We start from the raw sequence: 22,005 nt of genomic DNA, 5'->3' as shown, positions 1-22,005 counted from the left end.
CTGGCCCAGAGGGCCACCCTGGAAACAGAAAAGGACTGGCCCCGTGATGCCTCTGCCAGTGAAAACGGAGCTCGGGATGGTTACACACGTCCCCCTGAGCTCCATTTTTGCTGGCAGAAGGCTGTTGTGGCCAAAATCGGAACCTCGATGAGTGTCATCAAGGTGGCCACACCCACCCTGGCCACACCCACCCAAGCCACACCACGCCCCCCAAGGTTAAACACAACCCTGATTTGGCCCTTGTTAGGGATAACATGGTTACCTAACTTAGTTTGGGTAAAATAATATATATAGACTATGATTGTGTGTATCACTTTAAATGCAGACCATGTATTTTGGGTGCGGTTGTAAAATCACCATAAGAGGGAGCAAGAGAGCTCACTGTTTGCTGGCTTTTACTGGATTGCTGACAATGATGGATTGATGGTGATAACTGCGTGTTTTCCTTGCTATTGCTGAACGAAGAAAAGAGGTTTGATTTTCTTCATATCTCTACTGCAAAAAGAGATATATTACTGGACTGATTACTTGTAAGTTTACTGACCTCTTTTTTGACACTGGACTTTGCTAATGGATAATCCCCGGACGGACTGAACTTAGTGTATGATATATGGACTGTTTGACTATGCTAACAATCTTACTGGAGTAAACTATTTAACTAGCACTGTGTATCTGTTTTACTGAGTGTAAACTACAACAACGTTTATCTCACATATCTGCCTGACTGACTGCCGTTGCACATTCTGCTAGGGTGTATATCCCTAACAGCCCTCAATGAAATCAAGTTTGACACCCCTGTTCTAGGCCATTATAATATCAGTTTTTGAAGAGATTGGAGATATTTACTTCAAGTGGCTTCCGTATTTCACTCATTTTTAATTTAACTTGTTTTAAATTTATTTTCTGAGAGTTCCTTGACATTCTCTAAAGTGTTTGTGAAGCCCGAGGCATGTTGAACTCTGGACTTAAGAAAATCCCTGACCTACCTACCATTATCTTTTTCATGAAATGGTAAGATCTCATTTAGCTTGATCCGCCTGTATAACTCATGCCATTTTGACCGGGAAAAGTAAGCATAGTAGTATGATGATGGATTTGCAAAGTTTCTGTTCAGTGTTCATCCATATTTTTATATATTTATTAGAATGACTTAAGAGTTATGCATAAATGGGATAATAAAGCACAGATATCCAATAAACTTTTAATTTAATGAATGATAACACATTTTACATTTCCCAAAAGAACACAAGGCAGCACTTCAGTTCTGATACGAAGGATTTCTGGCTTTCCCAGTGGCTGTAATTGATTTTTTTTTGTGAGTTCAAAGTTAGTGGAAAGATAGTAAAGAGGGATCGGATAAGAGCTTTAATTACTATTCAAAACATGTGTTTATTTATTAGATTTTTATCCTGCCTTTCTTCTTTTTATAAATAACTCAAGTTAATGAACACTCATAATGCTCCTTCCTACCTTCTTATTTTCCCAACGACAGCAACCTTACGAGGTGAGATCGGCTAAGAGAGAGTGACTGGCCTAAAGTCACCCACTGGCTTTCATGTCTAAGGTGGGATTAGAACTCAGAGTCTTTGAGTTTCTAAGCTTAACCACTGCACCACACTGAATATATTTCAATAACTGAGCCATATGAAAGTTAGTTTGATATAGTAGCGAAGCACCAGGCAAAAAAATCCAGGAAACCGTGAGTTGTAGTTTCTCCTAGGCACGAAAGCCAACTGAGTGACCTTGGGCCAGTTGCTTTTTCTCAGCCCGAGGAAGAAGTCAAGAGCAAGCCATTTTGGAAAAACCTTGCCAAGAAAACTGCAGGAACTTTTCCAGGAAGTTATCAGGGTCCAAACTGACTTGAAGGAACCCAAAACAACAACAATGCAGCATATAAATAGACATCTTCGCCCTGCATGATGCATTAGTATTCAAACGATCCATTAATCCATATGCAATTGGTAATGGGAATATAGAATTATAGAGGTGGAAAGGGCCTTAATTTAATTATTTAATCAAATATTTAATTAATTTAATTGATCCCAGAATTACGACTGTATGTTGTGGTTTTTAAGACAATCACCATGGGCCATGTTTTATAACTTTTTTTGCAGTGTTTGTTAAGCAAGTGCTGTGTTCAATGAATCCATTTTAACCAATGGTCCTTTTTATTGCTGGAAACCAGAAGAAACTGACCAAAAATATTGAAAATCTCAATCAGGTGACCATAAAGGTCAGCTGGTTGCCAACAGCTCAAAGTGTGATCACATGATCATGAGTAGAGCTGTCAAGACTTTGAAATTGGGTCTTAAGTACCTTTTGGACTTCCAATGTACCTTTGAACAGTAGCTTAGCCAATGGTCATTAAGTGAGTACTGCCTGTACATGCATCATTCAAAAAGGCATGAAGTGAAGAAGGTTTTATATTTTTATGAAGGTATAACTTTTCTTGGGAGATGTATCATTTGGTTTTGAAACCATCACCTACATCTTCATGGTTGGGTGGATGATGCTATACACCATGGGTGTCCAACCTTGGCAACTTTAAGACTTGTGGACTTCAGCTCCCAGAATTCCTCAGCCAGCATGGATGGCTGGGGAATTCTGAGAATTGAAGTCCATAGGTCTTAAAGTTGGACACCTCTGGTATATACCCAACCAATAGTGTCTGTAGGGTGTAGTCAAAAATGTCAAGACAAGAGCAATGATATGACCATCAAAGCTCCAATTTTTGTTTGTGGGTGTGTCATATGTGTGAACTACCCCGACACCCAGCCAATGTGAGGATGGACAAATGGACAGCTTAGATATCAGTCGAAAGTTATCAGGCTAGTGAAAATCATTATGAAACTATAATCCAATTATCTTTCTGGCCATCAAGAGAACACCCAATATTTGTGAATTACAGAAAATAGAAAGAAAACACTTAGATTTTACATTCTGGAACACCAATCATTTTTGTGCATTTGCCTTCGTTCTTATCTGCAATAAAAAAAAAACCAGGTTATATCTGAGGATTAGCTTCCAAGGCAATTCCTGAACTAAAGGCTGGAGAACTGAGATTTATTGCAAGCCGTAGTGGGAAGCCTGGTAATAATAGTATCGCTTTTAGTCCTTCTTCTGAGCAAGAGTAGTTTAATATCTCACAAGTCCTTTTCTATTGCTTTTTGTTCCTTTTGAGCAAACTGTATTCTTCCGCTGTTGTGCTCCTATTTTGAGAATCATTCCACCCAGTTTTTGTGTCTTTTTATACTAAAAATAGGTTGTCTTATTACACACACACACACACACACACACACACACACACACCAAGTACAAATATTAGACATGTCTTGGAATAATAAGACTGAAAAACTGGGTATTGTTTATTCTATAAAGATTGTTACCCAATGCAGTTGTGATTTCACCTGAATGTGCATACAATGTTTCAGTGTTGACACATCTTCTTAGTGTAGCATATGTTTGTGATGGTCTAACCATATTGATTGTAATATAAGAGGGTGGTTTTTTTTTTGGCAAACGTTTTGTTATGTGCCTCTGTTGGAATGGTTTCTTCTCCAGGAAAATTTACCCATTATTAGTCTCTACTTGAGTTAGTGCTTCAGTAGCTGAACTACTGAATTTAAGTGGAACTCCATCCAAACCAAGAATATTTAGGATTGCATCCTAAGCTTGACTTTATACAGTGTACCTCAACCTTCTCTCCACTATGAACTCATCCACTTTCTGCAGAAAATAATTAACAGAATGACTCTGGAATGGAGTTCAAAGAAGGGCTAGACAAATTAATCTGGAGGTTGGGTTTGAAGGATGCAGTGAATCATTAACAAGCCAACATTTCAGCCTAGCATGCTAGAGGTAAGTATTTAGGGGCTACCATGCTCTGGAAACCCCATCTTACCCATTCAAACTAACCACGAGTAAATACAAGAACATTGGGCAAAGGCAGCCCTTAAAGCAGTGTTTCTCAATCTGCACAAGGGAATTCTGGGAGTTGAAGTCCACATCTCTTAAAGTTGTCTAGGTTGAGAAATACAGGTAGTCCTCAACTTATGACCACAATTGAACCCAACATTATTTGTTAAGTGAGTTTTGCCCCATTTTATGACCTTCCTTGCCATAGTTGTTAAGTGAATCAATGCAGTTGGTAAGTTAGTAACCTGGTTGTCAAGTGAATCTGGCTTCCCTATTGACTTTGCTTGTCAGAAGGTCACAAAAGGGGATCACATAACCATGGGACACAGCAATGGTCATAAATATGAACCAGTTGCCAAGCATCTGAATTTTGTTCACATGATCATGGGGGAGGCTTCAAAGGTCATAACTGTGAAAAATAGTCATGTCATTTTTTTCAGTGCCACTGTAACTTTGAATGGTCACTAAATGAACTGTTGCAAGCCAAGGACAATCTGTAATGCCAAAGGAGAATATTTCTAGCTCAGGGTTGAAATGGAACAGCTTGCCCTCGGAAGTTGTGGGAGCGCCATCACTTGAGACCTTCAAGAAGAGATTGGATTGCCATTTGCCAGAAATGGTGTAGGGTCCCCAGCTTGGGCGGAGGGGGTGTGTGGACTTGATGACCTACAAGGTCCCTTCCAACTCTTGATTATCTGTTTATCTGTTGCTCTCTTGAGGTTGCTTGTTTTCTAGCAGACGTTTCATTAAGCAAACTTGTTAACATCTTCAGTGCTAGCATGATGGTTTAAAATCCCCTCAGCTGCTAAGGCTGATGATGTTACCTAGTTTGGGTAATGAAAGGTCTGTGAGAAAGCCAGCAAGCTCAGAGAGCACCAGGGAGCCCTCATAATGCCAAAAGTTCTCCAATATCCGTGTTAAGGCTTAACCTTACGATTTGTAAGGCCCACATCTGGTCGCCATTGACTTGAGTCACCAAAGGGCTCCATAATTTATCCTTAAAAAATAAAAAATAAAAAAAGGCTCAGCGTTTCAAGAGCCGCAAGCTAAGACCCCCCCAAAAACAGCCAATCAGCAGCTGCAGCGCGGAAACTTCTCTTCGGCTTCTAGCGGAGTTACTCTTTAAAGGAGAGCCGGCGATGGTTCCCCCACTTTCGGCCACCGGCCCCGGAACAAGGCGGAGCCTCCCTTCTTGGCTCAAGCCCGGCCGAGGGCGAGGCAGCTCGGTTGCCAGGGGCGCTGCCTCGCTCGGCAAACACAGTTGTCGGACGGCGCCGGGAGGGAGGCGCGGCGAGCCAAACCGTCGGGGAAGGAGAAGAGACGGACCCGCAACTAGCGACGGAAGAAGAAAGTGGGGAGGGGGCGGATGCCGGAGAGAGCCCGGCTGGCCGCTGGAAGTCGAGTCCCCTCGGGTCGCTTCTGGTCCCGGCGGGGGCCAGGAAGGACCCTCGGAAGCGGCCGCGATGGGTGAGTTTGCAGAGGAAGAGTGCTGCGACTTCGACCCCCTGCCGGCGCTCTCGGAGGACGAGGTGAGCAGCTCTGGCGGCGGGACAAGAACAGCCCTGCCTGCTACCCGGCGGCTTTCTGGGCTGGTGGTGTCGACGGGGCGGGGGGGTGTGGGATTAAAATTGGGCAGGTGGCCTCGAGTTCCTTCCCTGGGCAGCAGTCCCCACACTATAAAAAAAGATGTTGGGACCCTAGAAAAAAATACAGAGAAGAGCAACCAAGATGATTAGGGGACTTGAGGCTAAAACATACCGGTTGCTGGAAATGGGCTTGGCTAGAGAAGGACCAGGGGAGACAGGATAGTGGTCTTCCAATATTTGAGGGGCTGCCACAGAGAGGAAGGGGTCAAGCACCTGAAGGCACCTGAAGACCAGACAAGGAATAATGGAACAAGGAGAGATTCAACCTCAAAATAAGGATATATTTTTTTTCTGAGAACAATGAACCAATGGAACAGAAATTGCCTTCAGAAGTTGTAGGTGCTTCATCATTGGAGGCTTTCAAGAGACTGGACAGCCATCTGTCAGAAATGACATAGGGTCTCCTGCTTGAGTGGGGGTTGGTGAAACTAGATGACCTACAAGGTTCCTTCCAACTCTGCTACTCTACTCTGCTCTACTTGAAACCTGTCCTGTTCCATCAACTCTACTCTACTCTGCTCTACTCTACTTGAAACCTGTCCTGTTCCATCAACTCTACTTGAAACCTGTCCTGTTCCATCAACTCTACTCCTGTCCTGTTCCATCAACTCCTCTACTCTGCTCTACTCTACTTGAAACCTGTCCTGTTCCATCAACTCTACTCTACTCTGCTCTACTCTACTTGAAACCTGTCCTGTTCCATCAACTCTACTCTAGAACCTGTCCTGTTCCATCAACTCTACTCCTGTCCTGTTCCATCAACTCCTGCACTATATGTTTGAAGCACATCCTAGGAACTAGTCTTGCAAGGGAGCTGCTGAGAGGGAGGGTGTATAAACCCGCCAAGGAGTCTCTTGGAACAATATCCCTCCCAGATCCTTCCTAACTTGGAAACAAGCGCATAAAAGTGATCTCTCTGTAACATAACATGTCAGGGTTTCTGACACATCCAACTTTTAAGATGTGTGGACTTCGACTCCCAGGATTCTTGCTGGCTGGGCAATTCTGGGAGTAGAAAACCACACCGGCCTAAGTCATAAAAGATGCAGTACAGATAGTCCTTGATTTATGACCCCCAATTGAGCCCAAAATTTATGTTGCTAAGCGAGATATTTATTAAGTGACCTTTTCCCCATTTTACAAACTTTCTTGCCACAGTTGTTAAGTGAATCATTGCAGTTAGTAACATGCTGGTTAAGTGAATCTGGTTTATCCGTTGATTTTGCTTGTTGGGTGATCACAGTGATCGCATGATCCCGAGACACTGCAACTGTCATAAATGTGAGACAGTTGTCAGTAGTCTGAATTTTGATCACGTGACCATGGGGATGCTACAGCGGTTGTAAGTGTGAAAAATGGTCATAGGTCACTTTTTTCAGTGCTGTAATAACTTTGAACGGTCACTGGTTGAACTGTTGTAAGTTGAGGACTTCCTATAATTGCATGAATCTGTCTCTTGTAGCCCGAAAAAGCATGATTCAGCTATATTGTCTTTCTCATGCAATATTAGTAAAATGTTTTAAGGGGGGAGGGCTGCTTTCAAACTAGGCTTTTTACTGTCCAGCCTGACTTTGAAATGCCTCTCCTTAGAATCAATGACATGATCAGAGTGGGGAAAAGGAATACGGCTAACTTTCATGATCCTGGGACTGAACCCATTCATACCTCAGAGTTTCCTTAACTTGTCAGTGTCCTATCTGATCAATTACTAGTTGCCAGCTGGTCTGAATTCTGTGCTGTGCTAAATTTGCTAGTATCTGGTTGAAACAAACATTTATCAAAAGTGAAGTGGAATTGTGTCTATGTTTGATTCGTCCTAATATTAAAGGATGTTCTACTAAAGAATGTGCCTGAGAAACTGTGTTTACAAGAACTTCAGTACCATGGCGACCCAGATTGCAATAGGCTGGTCCTGTAAAACCACTTAGAGAGGGCTGTAAAGCATTACAAAGCGGTATATAAGTCTTAAGTGCTAGTGCTATTTCTCTGAATGAAACTCTCTTTAGAAGTTATCATTAAATTCTTAACTGAGTGCAATATGGTTGAAATAATATATAGGTAGCCCTCAGCCAATGACCATTATGAAGCCTGCCCATTACAGTTGGAAATTGTGATAGCTGTTAAGGAACATTAAGTGATGTACCTGTGTGATCACCACTCCCTGATGCAGTCATTAAACAAAAACATGGGGTCCCTCAGGGGCCTCCCCCATCCCTTGAGGCACTTCGTGCTCTGCTACCTTCCCCTGAGGCCTGCTTCTCACCCCATTGTGTCCCACACCCTCATCACCCTGTGTGATCCATTGGTCACTTATCTTTCAAAAATCTCCGGAGCTAGGGTTAAGGAAGGAGGTCCGGTCACTCCTTTAGTGGGACCTGTGGCGTTTCCAGAAATGGCTGCCATTTTCTGGACAGCTGCATTGGATTGGGATTCGTGAGGTGAGGAGGAAGGTGTAGAGCCCAGTGGAGTTTGAAGCAGACCCAAATACCGGTGGGAGGAGATGGGGAAGGAGATGGATGGAGTGGGTGTTTCCTATTGCAGCATCCTGCAGTTGGTCCTTAGGACAGATGACCATGGGACACTGCAGTGGCTGTTACTTCGGAATCAGGTTATAAGTAGCATTGGGGGGGGGGTCTGCTGTACCTTCAAATGGTCACTAAGCAACCAGTTGTAAGCTGATAGTACCTCCAGCTTTGCAGACAACATGCTTTTGAGAACGGGAACAAGTAGTAGTTGCTGTGGGACTTTCACGTGCTTTCTGTAGAAATCTGGTTAGTCACTTTGAAAATGGAAGATTGAACTAGATTGGCCTTTAGTCCACAATGTAATCCTTTGGGAAGTATGACATTATTTGTTCAAAATGTTGCATTGTAACTTTAAATTGCACCTGAAAAACTACCTGGAGACGTACGTTTTGTTTTCCACTTATCCTAGAAAGAGCTATGTCTGTTTTGTTTATTCATTTGTTTATGGCCAGATGCCATAATGATTGTATACTATTTATTGTTATTTATCACTAGTGTTTCTGTGCTGCTGTGCTTCAAAACAGAGAGAAGTCAAGATTAAAGACAGCAAAGAAATCACAATATAAATTACAATAGCACTAACCAGCTGATGTAGATCATAAAAGAAAATCTGACATCCTCCAAATGTAATTTCAGAGCCAGATTTTTACCATTTTTCAGAAGCTTGATCAAAAAGAGGGTTTTTAAAAAAATATGTGTATTCAAGCTGTTCCACAGGAGGAAGGCTGCCAAAGCTTCACATAAATAAAAGCAAAACAAGAAGAAAATAAAAACATCAACATTTAAAAATCAAAACCAAGCCGATATGAAATAGAACTGCTAACATAACCAATGTAGAAAATTAAATCCATTTTATTTATTGAACAAATCTGTATCCCATCTTTTTACTCAATTTGGATGCTCAGTGGAATTTTCCCCCCTTGAAACTCAGTTCAGGAGTAAAACGTTTCAGCTTATAAACTGCTGGAAAAGTTATGTAGTTCTTTGATGGTAACCCAGACAATTAAAAATAAATTAGAGCCAAATCTTTCCTTTTGAATGAGAACACATTTTTTTTGCCCCTGAGGACAGAAAAGCAGAGGAACTCTGGTGTGATTTTATCCTTCCGTTAATGCTTAAAATGCTTTCCCACGAATATGGCCACCCTCAAATGGAGAGAATGTTCCTTTTTCATGGTCTGTACAGAATTTTTATATGCCTGTGCCTTTGCCATATGGTAAGACCATTCATATTTACAGCAGTAGAATTGTAACCAAGGGGAAAGCATTTGCCATGGGGCTTAGCTTTGTAGCCTACAGTATTCTTTTAGCAAGAGAGTATGTCTTCCAGCCTTAAATAGGCTTGCCAGGAAATGTAGTACTGAAGCCAGAATGTTTTACAAGCACACTGTGGGTTGAGCTAATTGTTCCATTCATTGGGCTTCTAATAAAAATATGCTTGCAGGTGTTTAGGGACACAGTGTGGACTCTTTATTTGAACATTCCATTGGGACCATAGTGGCAGTATTTTTGTTTTATTTACAGTTAGAGGTAATTAAAAAATGTGTACGGAACAAATAGAATAAATTAAGAACACATGGAAGTGAGTAAAGTAGGTACATAACTCTAAAGTATAATAATGAAATTCTAATAAGTCATAAGATATTAACTGCCAGGCACCGAAAAACCAGGTTTACATGTAAGGCACCAGTTAAATTGATTTATTGCTAAACAGTCTACCCATAAGAATCTCCTCAACTAATGGTTAGCACCTGCTAGAAGTTCAGATAAAGGTCAATACAATGCAAGGAGTGGTTGGGATTTAGTTTGCTTGTGACTACACAGGGATCTAGGCTGATCCCTCTTTTAACTCTATCCCCACGGGGCCACTCCTTCTCTACATTAACTGATTTCAGAAGACAACCATTTTGGTTCTGAAATGAGGGTGGTCCAGTCTGGCATGAGTTTAAGTCTTAGAAGTTTTCTTTTCTTTTTTCCTTTTTATTATGTTGTTGTAAGCCTGGATACATTTTGTTGTTTCAGTACAGCACAGTTTATACAATATTAATTGAAGATTATTAACATTATATTTAGATATCTTCGAGTATTGAAAATTAAGATGGAAATACCCTTTTCTTTCACTATTAATTATAATACAACGATAGTACATGGATAAAATTATGTGAGTTTTTCATACAAAATTGAGTATAACATTGGCAAAAAACCTGCTGCAAATTGCATTAGAAAGTTTGTTATATGATAAAGGTTTTGATCTTAAGATAATTAGTATTAAAATTATATTACTTTATATAAGTACATATATTAAATACATACTTTTTGTATACACATGCATACAAACTCATTAATAAAAAATAAAAGCAAATTTAACAAAAAATATCAGAGTGGAAAGAAAAGAGAAAAAAAAGGAAAAAGGGATTTTTTTCTTAAAAAAAGAACTATTGGATTTCTAACTTTCCTCTTTTTATACATCTGCCAACTGTCAATATTTTATAGGCATTTAGGCTCCCTTAGAAGCCACACTCTAGGTGATTATATTTCCATCCATGTGATGTGTTCTATATAATGTATAAGACCTTTTTAGGCATTTCTGTCAAAAGATGCTATGTTGTTTCTAAGTAGGTTTATAATTGCTTTGCCATAACAGTTTAAACATTTTTCTGAGAAGAACTGGTTATTTTTATTTAGTTATGCACACAAGGTTTTATGTAATAGCTGTTTCTTGGATCTCAAGATGATTTCCAGTTGTCGCAAAATAATAGAAAGTCCAAGAAAAAAGATGCGTGTGGCCCTCCTGAGCTCTGTTTTCACTGGCAGAGGGCTGCAGGAGGCCATCGTGGCTAAAAACGGAGCCTCGATGAGTGATGTCGATGAGTGATGACACTCGCCCTGGTCATGCCCCCCCCCAGGGCCCCCGAGGTGAAACAACCCTGATGCGGCCCTCAATGAAATCAAGTTTGACACCCTGCTCTGTAGGAAGTGATAAGGACAGCAGGAAGAAGATGTATTTTTCTCATGCGATACAGAAAATGCAGGTGCTGCTGTGCCCGCTTCGCTAGTGTCTCGCTCTTGAACGACCAAGCCAGCCTACTTGCTAGCTGCATACAAGGAGGCCTGGAACTGGAATACCGATTGAAGCTGGAATCACATTCCCCCTTGCCATGATGTCCTTCTACTGTTCTAGTAGAAATCATGAGTTCAAGAGGATCCCCAAGCCATGAACCCAGTCCTTTTGTGGCAGGGTGAGTCTATCCAGAGCCAAAATTGGATACTGGTGGGGTATAACTCCAGCCTATAGAAGGCAGAGTTCATGCCACAGAGAGCTTTGTCTAAATCCCGAGTCTTCTCAAAAGAATCTCAGATGGTCTCATAAGAGATTGTCCGAGTTAATCTTACTAGACTTTGTTCAACTGGTATCCATCTCTGAATGAACGAGAGCAATTATATTATAACATAGTGTTCTGCAATTCTTACCCAAGAGGCAGAGTAACCTTAGATAGAGTCTTTAAATACAAATCTCAACATGCAGAAAACATAGTGAAGTTTACATGTTTCACTGCTCTTACCACCATGAAACACTGCCAAATATAGCATGCAACCATATGCATTCACATTGTTTTTCTTCATTATTGTTCCAAGCATCTCTTCATTTGCTTCGTTTCCTGCAGCTTCTCAATAATCAAAGAACCTGTTTGATTCTGCACAGGGCAGTTAAATGAAGCGATATAAAAATCAATAAAATGTCATAGACAATTTTTCTCTAGGGATTCCTTTAGATTTCCATGGTGGATTATGTGTTTTTCTCCCTACTTGCCTGTACCAAAATAATATTTACATTGGTTAGAAGATCTTTGAAGGGAAGAAAGAAGGAGAGAGCATGAAATCATGAGATCTTTGTTCTATGAACCTTCTGCAGTTTTGGAAATGTGTTGGGTTGGTGGATTCTGCATTACTTGGAACTAGCTTCATCAAGTTCACTGTACTGAAATGTGGAGTAATTCTGAATTCTTGTCTTGGCAGGAGAATGTGTCGCTCACTGATGTTCTTTCACTGCAAGATAGCTGTCTTACTGAGCAAGATATTTGGGCTATTTGCCTGGAGTGTAGTCAGTCTTTGAAGAACATTATCCACTCTACAGTCTTCCAGACCCTTTGCATCACTCCTGACACTTTGGCTTTTAACACCAATGGCAATGTATGCTTCATGGAACAGATCAGTGGTAAGTATGCAGGCTGGTAGGCAATTTGTTGAAAAGTTAAAAAAAAATCCCACTGAGAGAATGTAGTGAAACATTATATTCTCTCTGTCAGATTTCTACATGGATTTTAATTAGAGTATGAACCATAATTTCTTAAGTGCAACAATGAATGTCAGCTCACATCAAACTAAATTAGGTTATATCTACTAAATGTATGTTCATTTAGGTGTTATAGTACTCAACTAAGATTACTAGATTAAATTTAATATGGTTCTAAATTTATTTCTTTGATCTAGTCTGTATTTTCCAGAGGATTTTATGCAATAAATGCTACCCCGCTTTTGTATGAATGTTTTTAAACATAAACAGAATCTGAGAGCCAAGAGAGGATATATAGATAGATTATACATTTAGTGTTCATTATATATTCTAACTGGAGAAAAGCTGACATTAATTAGCTCTAGTGGTAATATACATTATTTAATATATAAAAAAGCTAAAGCTAGCAAAAATAACTTTCCCCCTTTCTTTAGTGAACAGATTTTATGTGTGTTCCGTGAATTTATTTTATTTATTCATTTAAAACTTTTATATAGCTGCCTCCTCTTAAAACAACTCTGGGTGGCTTGCAACTAATAAAGCACTATAAATATAGTATAAAATAATACAAACGGTATAAAAATCAAGAGCGATAAAACTAAAAATAGAAAAGCCTGGCGAGACAGCCGCTGAGGCACTCACATTCTCATTCTGTCCTGGGCTCCCCAGATTTTAAGGTCCAAATATTAAGTGATCTCTGGAAGGATAGAAGGGTAGAGACCTGTCAGTCACAGGGAAGAGAGAGTTCCATAGGACAGGAGCTGCACAAAAAAGGGGATGCTTGAAAATTCCCATAAGATGGCAATATTTAAAGGAAGGAACCTGGAAGTTTTGTACTTTTTTAGAAAAAAATTGAGTGTGTGTGTATGTAAGGCGACATTAAATTAGCCAGAAAATGACGGTTCTAATGCAGAGTAGTAGTTGACCTAACATTGCTAGCCCTATTTGATTCATGTTCACGTGCATCCCAAAGTGCACCATAGGGGATGAACTAACTCTGCACCAAAAAGAAAGATGAGTGGCTTTTCTGGTGCATCATCTGGGGTCCTCTCCCTCCATCAAAGCCACTTCGCAAATGGGTGCCGCAACCAGAAAGGTCCAGCACCAGCAGGATTCTAACCATCCGCAAGAAGTGCCATCTCATCTCCCCACTGAAGTGTATCTATTTATCTACTCGCGTATGACATGCTTTCAAACTGCAGAAGCTGAGGCGAGTAATGGGAGCTTACCCTGGCACACAGTGCTAGGACTCGAACCGCTGGACCAATTAAGTCACCGAGCCAATGTGACTCCTAGGAGACCTGGAATATGGTCCCTCTGTCTGTTCTGGTGGGATGGATAGATATTCTCTGGGAGAAACTGTCCTTCCAGATAATCTGGTCCCACGCCATGTAGGGCTTTAAAGGTATTAATCAGGATCTTGAATTGCAACCAGAAGAAAACTGGGAGCCAGTGCAGCTCACACAACAGGGGTGTAATCTAATCTTTGTGCATTTATTACCAATTGGCTAAGATAGCATGGCTATGTGACAAAATGTATTGTGGGAAATGAGAAATAAGCAAAAATAAAGTTAGTACACTAATGAGAACTCACCATATTTGAAACTATCTAACAAGGAGCTATAATTTTTTCTCCCTGAAACTGTTGCCTACCCATGTAATATTTGTGATTTATGACATTTTGGAAACCTTGATTAACTCTGGTAGGTTGTGTTGCAAGATGATAAGCCAAAGAATGAATTGGAAGGTATGTTTGATATTTCTGCTGCTTTGGGAGATTTATAAGTGAAGTTGTAGCTTGGTGTATAACAGTGGATGGCAATGTGGATGATATCCATAGATAGGGACCCTAGAACCCAAGCTTCAAGGTTCTGTAAGCACATTGTCTTATGGCTCTGGAGGAATCTACCCTTCTTCCAATCTCACTTTACTTATTAAAGGAAGATTGTGAAGAGAACAAAACCAGCTCACCAGGAGCCATGGAATCTTCAGGAGCTTGTTTCTCCTGACAGAAGTAACACACCTGAAAAGGGGGTGACACTCGTATCACAATGCCTGGTGCTACTTTCCTCATTTTGCCTCCCCCTTTGTCCCATTACAGATGCTATTTTGAGCACAAAAGAGAACCTTCATCTGAATCTGCTTTCGTAGTGTCTCTTTTTTTAATGGTGGGGAGAATCAGATTGCAGTTAAGTCTTAAGAAGCAAAGTTTTAGGATGCTTGGGGACTTTTTTGAAGCATCAGCTTTCTTTGTAACCAGCTTCACTCCATCCTTATTCTTGGTTCTTTTCAGTGAAAGTTGTGAGTACATCACCATGATAAAAAATCCACATAATGTACGGGAAGATTGGTAAGTTAGTGTAGTTTGTAAGCCAGGAATTTTTGAAACCCGAGTATCTGTGCATAACAATATAAGAAGATAATTTAAAATAAAAGTAAATGCTCTGTTTGTATTGGAAAAAACAGAATTCTGACAGATCAGATCTCTGAAAAATACAAAGGAATATTGTATCTACAAATCTAGGGAATATTTCCTTTTTTGTTCTGAACCATAAAGAGATATCCTCAAGAAATGTCTTTATTTAAGAGATTGGGAAACAATAGGGAGGAAAAAACCCAAGATAGATTTGGGAGTTTGCTAATCTTAAATTTGTTGAGGCGGTTTGAAATATTGAGATGTTTACCACTTAGCGGAAAAATTCAGAAAGAACACTATACCACAGTGGAACGTTGAAGGGCTATGACCTTAACTTCAGAAAATAGGATCAAGAACCTTGCTCTGATAAGAGGTTGGAGTAAATAGATCAAGGGGTAAAATTGGGGAGAAATAGCCCTGCCATGAAGGTTGTGGATGAGTGCCCATGTTTCATGTTTACCTGAGTAGAAATAGAAATACTAAGGAAGAGATAATATAGGTCAGGGGTCCTGAACCCTTGCTCTGCAGCCTGGTAACAGGCTGTGACCCATTGGGAACCAGGCCACACAAATGACGGACGAACAGAATAAGGCACAAAACTCCATTTGTGCAAGCGGTGTGCATGTGTGCCCTTCATTTGTGCAAATGGAGTTGTGCTCACACATCCACCACTTGGGCGGAACCAGCCCCTCTCCCCGCAACCACCGACCAGTCTGCAGAGCCAGAAAAGTTGGGGACTGCTGATATAAGCAATTAGCAAGCAAGACCTCCCAGAAAATATTGAAAAGAGAGCAACAGGAGAAACAAATAGAGACGTCCTTAAGGTTTTGATAGAAGAGGATCTTGTAAATTCCCTAGGATTCAAAGAAAAATTGTCATTAAAACAAAGTGAAAAAGTGTTTCAATGGGCCCAGGTATGTAGGTATAATGTATTATTTTCCCCTTAAATATTTCCATTATATTCTTTGGAAGATATTAAATTGCTCAAGCTCCCTAGGTGACCCAAAATAAATGGAGCAGATAATTTTGTCTGTGTACTCATTTCTGTCATGCCAGCCTGACAAATGTTACCATGTTTCATGTTATCTTTTAAATTCCTATTTTAGCAACGCAATTGTATTACTTCCAGTAGATTACAATGCAATATATAGTGGTAGCTCTCTAAATACCTCCTCTAACTTTAGTGGAAAGCCACTTAGCACTAACATGGCTAGAGAGTAACTTTGTCTACTCTATGGCTCTACACCAGGGGTCGCCAACCTTTTGGACCTCAGGGACCACCAAGCTCATAATTTTAGATCCCAGGGACCACTAACTGGTTCAGTGGGTGTGGCCTAATTTGTGGATGTGGCTTGGTGGTCATGTGACTGGCTGGGCATGACTTGTATTTAAATATTATAAATATTTATATAACTATTGATTTTTTTTATTAAAAAAAGCAACTTTTACCCAAAATCAGGCAAAGCAGGCAGGCTAGAAAGCAAGAAATGCAACCATTTCCCTCTTCCTAGCTAATCTAAATCTCCCAGCACAGCAGAACAAATGATGGTCGGAAAAAGGAAAAATAGAAATTTAGCAGGCAAGTTTACCGGGTAAGGAGTGAGTGGGTGGGGAGGATTCCTGCGGGCCATGTGGGCCTTGTGTTTCTGCGCAGCCTGGATTAATTGCTTTGGTGGGGTGCTCTGGGGGTGAGATTTCTCTGCGGCCCACCAAAATTTTCTCATGTCTTTGGGCCTTAGTTTAAACCAGGGCTGTCCAACCTTGGCAATGTTAAGGCTTGTGGACTTCAATTCACATAATTGAGGAATTCTGGGAGTTGCATTTCACAGGTTAGCTACATTGTAACAGGTTGTGTGAACTCTGAAATGAATTTGTTGAATTTAACAGTGTATAGATCTTATCTTCTGTCCCATTAGTCTGTTTCTATGAACTATAGTTAAGATAGGCCATAACTTGTACTTCAAATAACATAGGAAATTGTGATTAATAATCAAATGTAGATTTAAGAAATGTTTTCAAACTCTTCTTGCAGCAGTGATAGAAATATGTAGCCAATATAGGAAAATCGGCCAATGTCATATTCCTGATGACCTAAAAACACTCTTCTGATATTATTGATACTAATTATCAGTGCAATTAGTTTTATTTTTTGCCTTAATATGGTTTGCTGAACAAGCTGTAAGATAATGCTGATTTAATGTTATGTTTGAATTTAGCAGTTTATACTTTTCAGTTTCCTGGTGACTCTTGGCATTTTTAAAAACAGTGCTCACTATTTTGAAGATTTCTAAGTAAATGTGGGTACTTTTCACGTACTTCAATATCTTTTGAACAGCCACTTGATCCTACATTTTAAGCCACAAATAATTGAAAATAAGCCTCAAGTTTACCCTTATAAGGATTGAGTGGTTGATTGTATGTTATTAAGTCAGTGTCAACTCTTTGGAACCACATAGATAGAACCTGTCTGCCCCTGATCCATTTCATCTTCCAGGAGCACACCCCTGACTTCTATAACCAAGTCCCTTCATCTTGTTGGATGTTCACTTTTTCTCCTTCCTTCCAATTTCCCCAGCATTGTGGACTTCTGCCAGAGAACTAACGGAAAAGTCTCCACATAATGTATCTGAATAGGATAATTTGAGCCTGCTCAATTGGGTTGTATTTGTTTGATTACCCATTTGTTTGTTTTCTTGGCTATCCATGGCGTTCTTAGGAGTCTTCCCCCAAAAGTAGCATTCAAGATTATCTCTCTTTCTATTCTATTACTTCAAAGTCCACTTCTTGCTTCCCTAGAGTGTGACAGAGAAACCACTTCCTGCATGATTCCAGTAGACACATCCGACCATCTGAATAACTTTTCCAAGCTTTCATTATTTATTTCTTATGTGTTGGTCTGTGGCATATTTCTTGACTGCCTATTTCTTTGCTGTTAATACTTGACTCTAAGAGGCAAAGATTACCCATCACTTCAGTGTCTTCACTGTCTTTTCCTTAGGCTGTTTGTTGTCATTAATGGAGTCTTCTTTCCATTTAATCTACCTCATTTTTTCCACTATATTCCTCAATTTTTTCTCCTATGGTTTGCAGAAAATTTGTATTTCAGCAGTCACAGCAGTGTCATCAGCACAGCACATATTATCGATGGATTTCTTCCTCCTAATTTTAAAACCATGCTGATTTTACAGTTAATACAGTGTTCTACTTCATTCTAAAATCATTTAAATTAATAGACTGGCATACAAATGCACATCTGAACAACCATATTGGGAACATTCATAATTCTGAAGCTCTGCCTTTGGATTTCCATTTTATTAAGAAGTGTCCTCATGTTGTAGCTTGGGAAATTTACTGTTTTTAATGCCTCACTTGATTGATGAAAAAAATGAGTGTGTGAAGACATGAATAATTTGTCATGAATATGTTATGTTGGAGTTCCTTCCACAGTTTCTCTACACAGATAGCTTCTTGTTTACTTGTCCTCATTAATGCTAGTGTTTGTTCAGTCAGAAGTATGCTGATTAACTTCTGAAGGATATGCATAATTTTTTCTAGGATGTTACATGGGGCCTATGCTGGTATTAACATCTCATTAATAAGACCAGGCAGAGCATTCTGTGTGAACTAAATGTTTTCCACAGGTGTCTAGTAAAGAGAAGGACCAGGGGAGACATGATAGCAGTCTTCCAATATTTGAGGGGCTGCCACAGAGAGGAAGGGGTCAAGCTATTTTCTAAAACGTCTGTAGACCAGGCAAGGAATAATGGATGGAAGCTGAACAAGGAGAGATTTAACCTGGAAATAAGGAGGAAGGAACTTTCTGACAGTGAGAACAATCAACCAATGGAACAGCTTGCCCTCGGAAGTTGTGGGAGCGCCATCACTTGAGACTTTCAAGAAGAGATTGGACTGCCATTTGTCAGAAATGGTGTAGGGTCTTCTGCTTTGGTGGCGGGGGGTTGGACTAGATGACCTACAAGGTCCCTTCCATCTGTTATCTGTTATCTGTCTAACAAATGATAGCGTGTTACTTCCTGTAGGTTGATAGATCATTAGAAGAGTATGTGATTTCATCCAAGTCAAGTTGACATCTCATGAGCAGCCCCTTAATGGAAACTTTTTTTTCATACATCCATGATTTGTCAAAAAACTGGAAATACTTACTGTATCATTAAAGAAACTGATGCCCACAGATTGTGTAAAGACTGTTTTCCAATATCATTTAGTGCAGGGGTAGACAACCTTTTTATATCTACTGCCCACTTTTGTATCTCTGTTAGTAGTAAAATTTTCTAACCGCCCACCGGTTCCACAGTAATGGTGATTTATAAAATAGGGGACAAAACCGCCCACCATGAAAGCTGGAACGCCCACTAGTCGGTAGTAGGGACCAGGTTGACTACCACTGATTTAGTGTAATCATTTATTGAGATATCCCTTAAAGATATCCCTTAAAGATATGATAAACTAATAAAAGAACATGTGCTTGTTCCCTTCTGTTATTCCCCCTGTCATATTTTCTAGTCAAATGACTGGCTGATCACCTTCAGAGGAATGTGTATTATTCTAGTTTATTGTCTATCTGGTATGGGTTTAGCTTCTATAATTTCTTTTATTCCATCACCTGACTCTACCTATAATCAAGGCTTTCATATATTCATTATAATGTATCTGTGTATAGTATTTTAGCGTTATATTATGTGCCTTGAGAAAAATTTTTGTATCTGGAGTAGAACTAGATGTAGAAGATCTCTATATATACCTTGGTCAATGGATCTCAATGGAAGGTAGTACAATAAAGGGAATTGAAGGGTGTGTTAAATGCGGTTGGCAGGCATCTGGCAAGCTAAGCATAATTTTCAAGAGCAATCTTGCCCTAAGCCTGAAGAGAGAAGTTTTCGATCAGTGTGTGCTACCTACTTGTCGGGCTCCGGGCGTCCTTCGACCAGCCCCGGAGCTCGACACCGATGTGGGGTGGCAGGCGGGACCTCTTACCAGCTGGTGACGCTTGGCCAAACCTCTCGACGGGGCTGGAAAGGCGGCCAGGAATCCAGGAGCCGCGGCCAAGGCCAGCCAACACACCAAGGCCACACTGCGAAAACCCGGAAGCCACCACCACAGCCACATCAGGAGATGGTGCCGGGACATGGGAGGGAATAGGAATGGGATGTGAAAGGGGACACATGACACAGTGATTGCAGGCGCGGGCTAGACAAGGGACCGGACACAAACAGGACTGTGAGATGGGACACCAGGATCGCACGGGGCTGGGAAAATAGAGGGCAAGGATAGGCACAGGGTGGAACGGCACAGAGAGTGCTGGGCCTATAGGCGGAGGGTGGGCAGCTGAGAAACTCCAAGCCAAACCTATGGGTGGATGTTATCCCAGAGGCGGCTGAGACTGCTCTAACATATGACAGTGAAACATGGACACTAACCTCACAATCAGTACAAAAGCTAAGGGTGGCACAAAGAGCCATGGGAAGATACATGCTTGGCATTACAAGGCAAGATAGAAAAATGTGCACATGGGTTAGAGAACAAACAAAAATATATGATGCCGTCAAGAGAGTAAAAGAATTGAAATGAAACTGGGCTGGTCATATAGCAGGAAGGACTGATGGCAGGCGGACCAAGGCAGTCATAGAATGGACCCCACTTGATAAAAAGCATCCTTGAAAGAGACCTAAAACAAGATGGAGTGAGGACATTAGCAAGTATTGCGGGCCCAACTGGCAAAGGAAAGTTCAGGACCATATAGGTTGGAAACGTGCAGAAGAGGCTTCTTCCCCCGGCAGTGGATAGACGATGCAGTGGATAGACGGGCTATTTTCCTGACCAGAAAGCTTGGGAAGGTGATTGTTTTCTGCAGCTGCAGAAAAAGGCAAAGGTAAATGGACCTGGATGTGGTTGGGGCAGGAGCTGTGACAGGTTTCTGCACACCAGTGGGCCCTGTGGCTCAGGGGTCTCCAACCTTGGCAACTTTAAGACTTGTGGACTTCAACTCCCAACAAAGCTGGCTGAGGAATTCTGGGAGTTGAAGTCCACAAGTCTTAAAGTTGCCAAGGTTGGAGACCCCTGCTGTAGCTAACTGAGGTCCAGGACAGGTTAATGGGTGATGGTGGGTGCCAGACTTCCCCTACCTCCTGTGGCACTTCATGATTGCTTAACAACTGCAGCCGAGAGAGCTAGAATTGCAGTCATTGAGCAAAGTGGTCACATAGACATGTCACTGTTGTGCTCAATGATCCAATTGTAGTGATAAATCAAGGACTATTTGTATCTGTTGGGCTGTGTTGAGCTTCAGGGATTCATCACCATGATCTAGATAATAGACTTCCTGAGGTTCCACCATATTGGCATCTTCAGAAACAAGGTAGTCTGCAAACAGTGGCTGACTAGGACTGTCTATCTTTACAGCCAGGTGAATTGACTTGTGATTGGTCTTTAGCTAAGCTGGCTTCCTATTGGTACAGGTTACAGGGGGCTGGTTTCTGATTGGTCAGGGTTAGGGCTTGTGCTTGAACCCGGTTTGGTTGTTTTGGTGGTGTTGGTTCCTGGTTGGATTTTTGCACAGGCAAGGTTCTGACTTGCCCATTTTGGGACCTTGATTCCTAGTTAGTCCTGCTTATGGGCAAGATCTTGGTATAGTGCAGGACAGGAACCAGAATTATGAAACTTTCCCTAATTTTTCCATTTATTCTTTCATGAGCTTTGCATTTCAAGATTTATGTAGTTAATAATTCTTAGGGATATTTGAGGATGACAGAGGATGCTGGGATGTCATGCTGTTATTTTCTTAAATATCAAGACATTTATTTTTATAGAGGGGAATTAGAACTCTGGAAGATTCTTCCCCCCCTTCTCTCAACTTTATAGATCTTATTGCTTTTTAGAAATTGATACATTATAAATGTTAAGGACATGAAGTTAAATGTAAACAAATTCCTCAGTATTCTTCTGAAATATATTGATACATGATTGACAGTATTTGTTAAACATTAAACGAATGGAACAGCCCCAGAGATCTTCAACAAGGTTGTTCTGTGCTTTTTAATCCACACACGAGCGCACACAAACGCACACACACACTTTTTAAAATAATAATACCAACATTACTGTGACTGCTAGATCTCCTCATAAGTGCATTAACAGTACATTTTTATATTTCATTTCACCCCAATGTAACTGTTGAAATGACAAGGGAACA

General features: G+C 40.7%; 1 protein-coding gene across 1 annotated transcript in view; it reads left to right on the top strand.

The window, feature by feature from the left end:
- Positions 1-5,054: 5,054 nt before the first annotated feature.
- The window catches only part of KNDC1 (kinase non-catalytic C-lobe domain containing 1), a 73,849-nt gene continuing 56,898 nt past the window's right edge, over positions 5,055-22,005 (top strand). The window contains exons 1-2 of the mRNA XM_087965678.1: positions 5,055-5,444; positions 12,103-12,301. Coding sequence (XP_087821804.1) covers positions 5,055-5,444; positions 12,103-12,301 — 589 coding nt within the window. The remainder of the gene's footprint in view (positions 5,445-12,102; positions 12,302-22,005) is intronic.

Source organism: Notechis scutatus, chromosome 4, assembly GCF_049901735.1.
Source record: "Notechis scutatus isolate UNSWTSFEM ecotype Mainland chromosome 4, rNotScu1.2, whole genome shotgun sequence".
Taxonomy (NCBI): Eukaryota; Metazoa; Chordata; class Lepidosauria; order Squamata; family Elapidae; genus Notechis; species Notechis scutatus.
The sequence above is the reverse complement of the archived record's forward strand: the minus strand, read 5'-3'. Positions and strand labels throughout refer to the sequence as shown.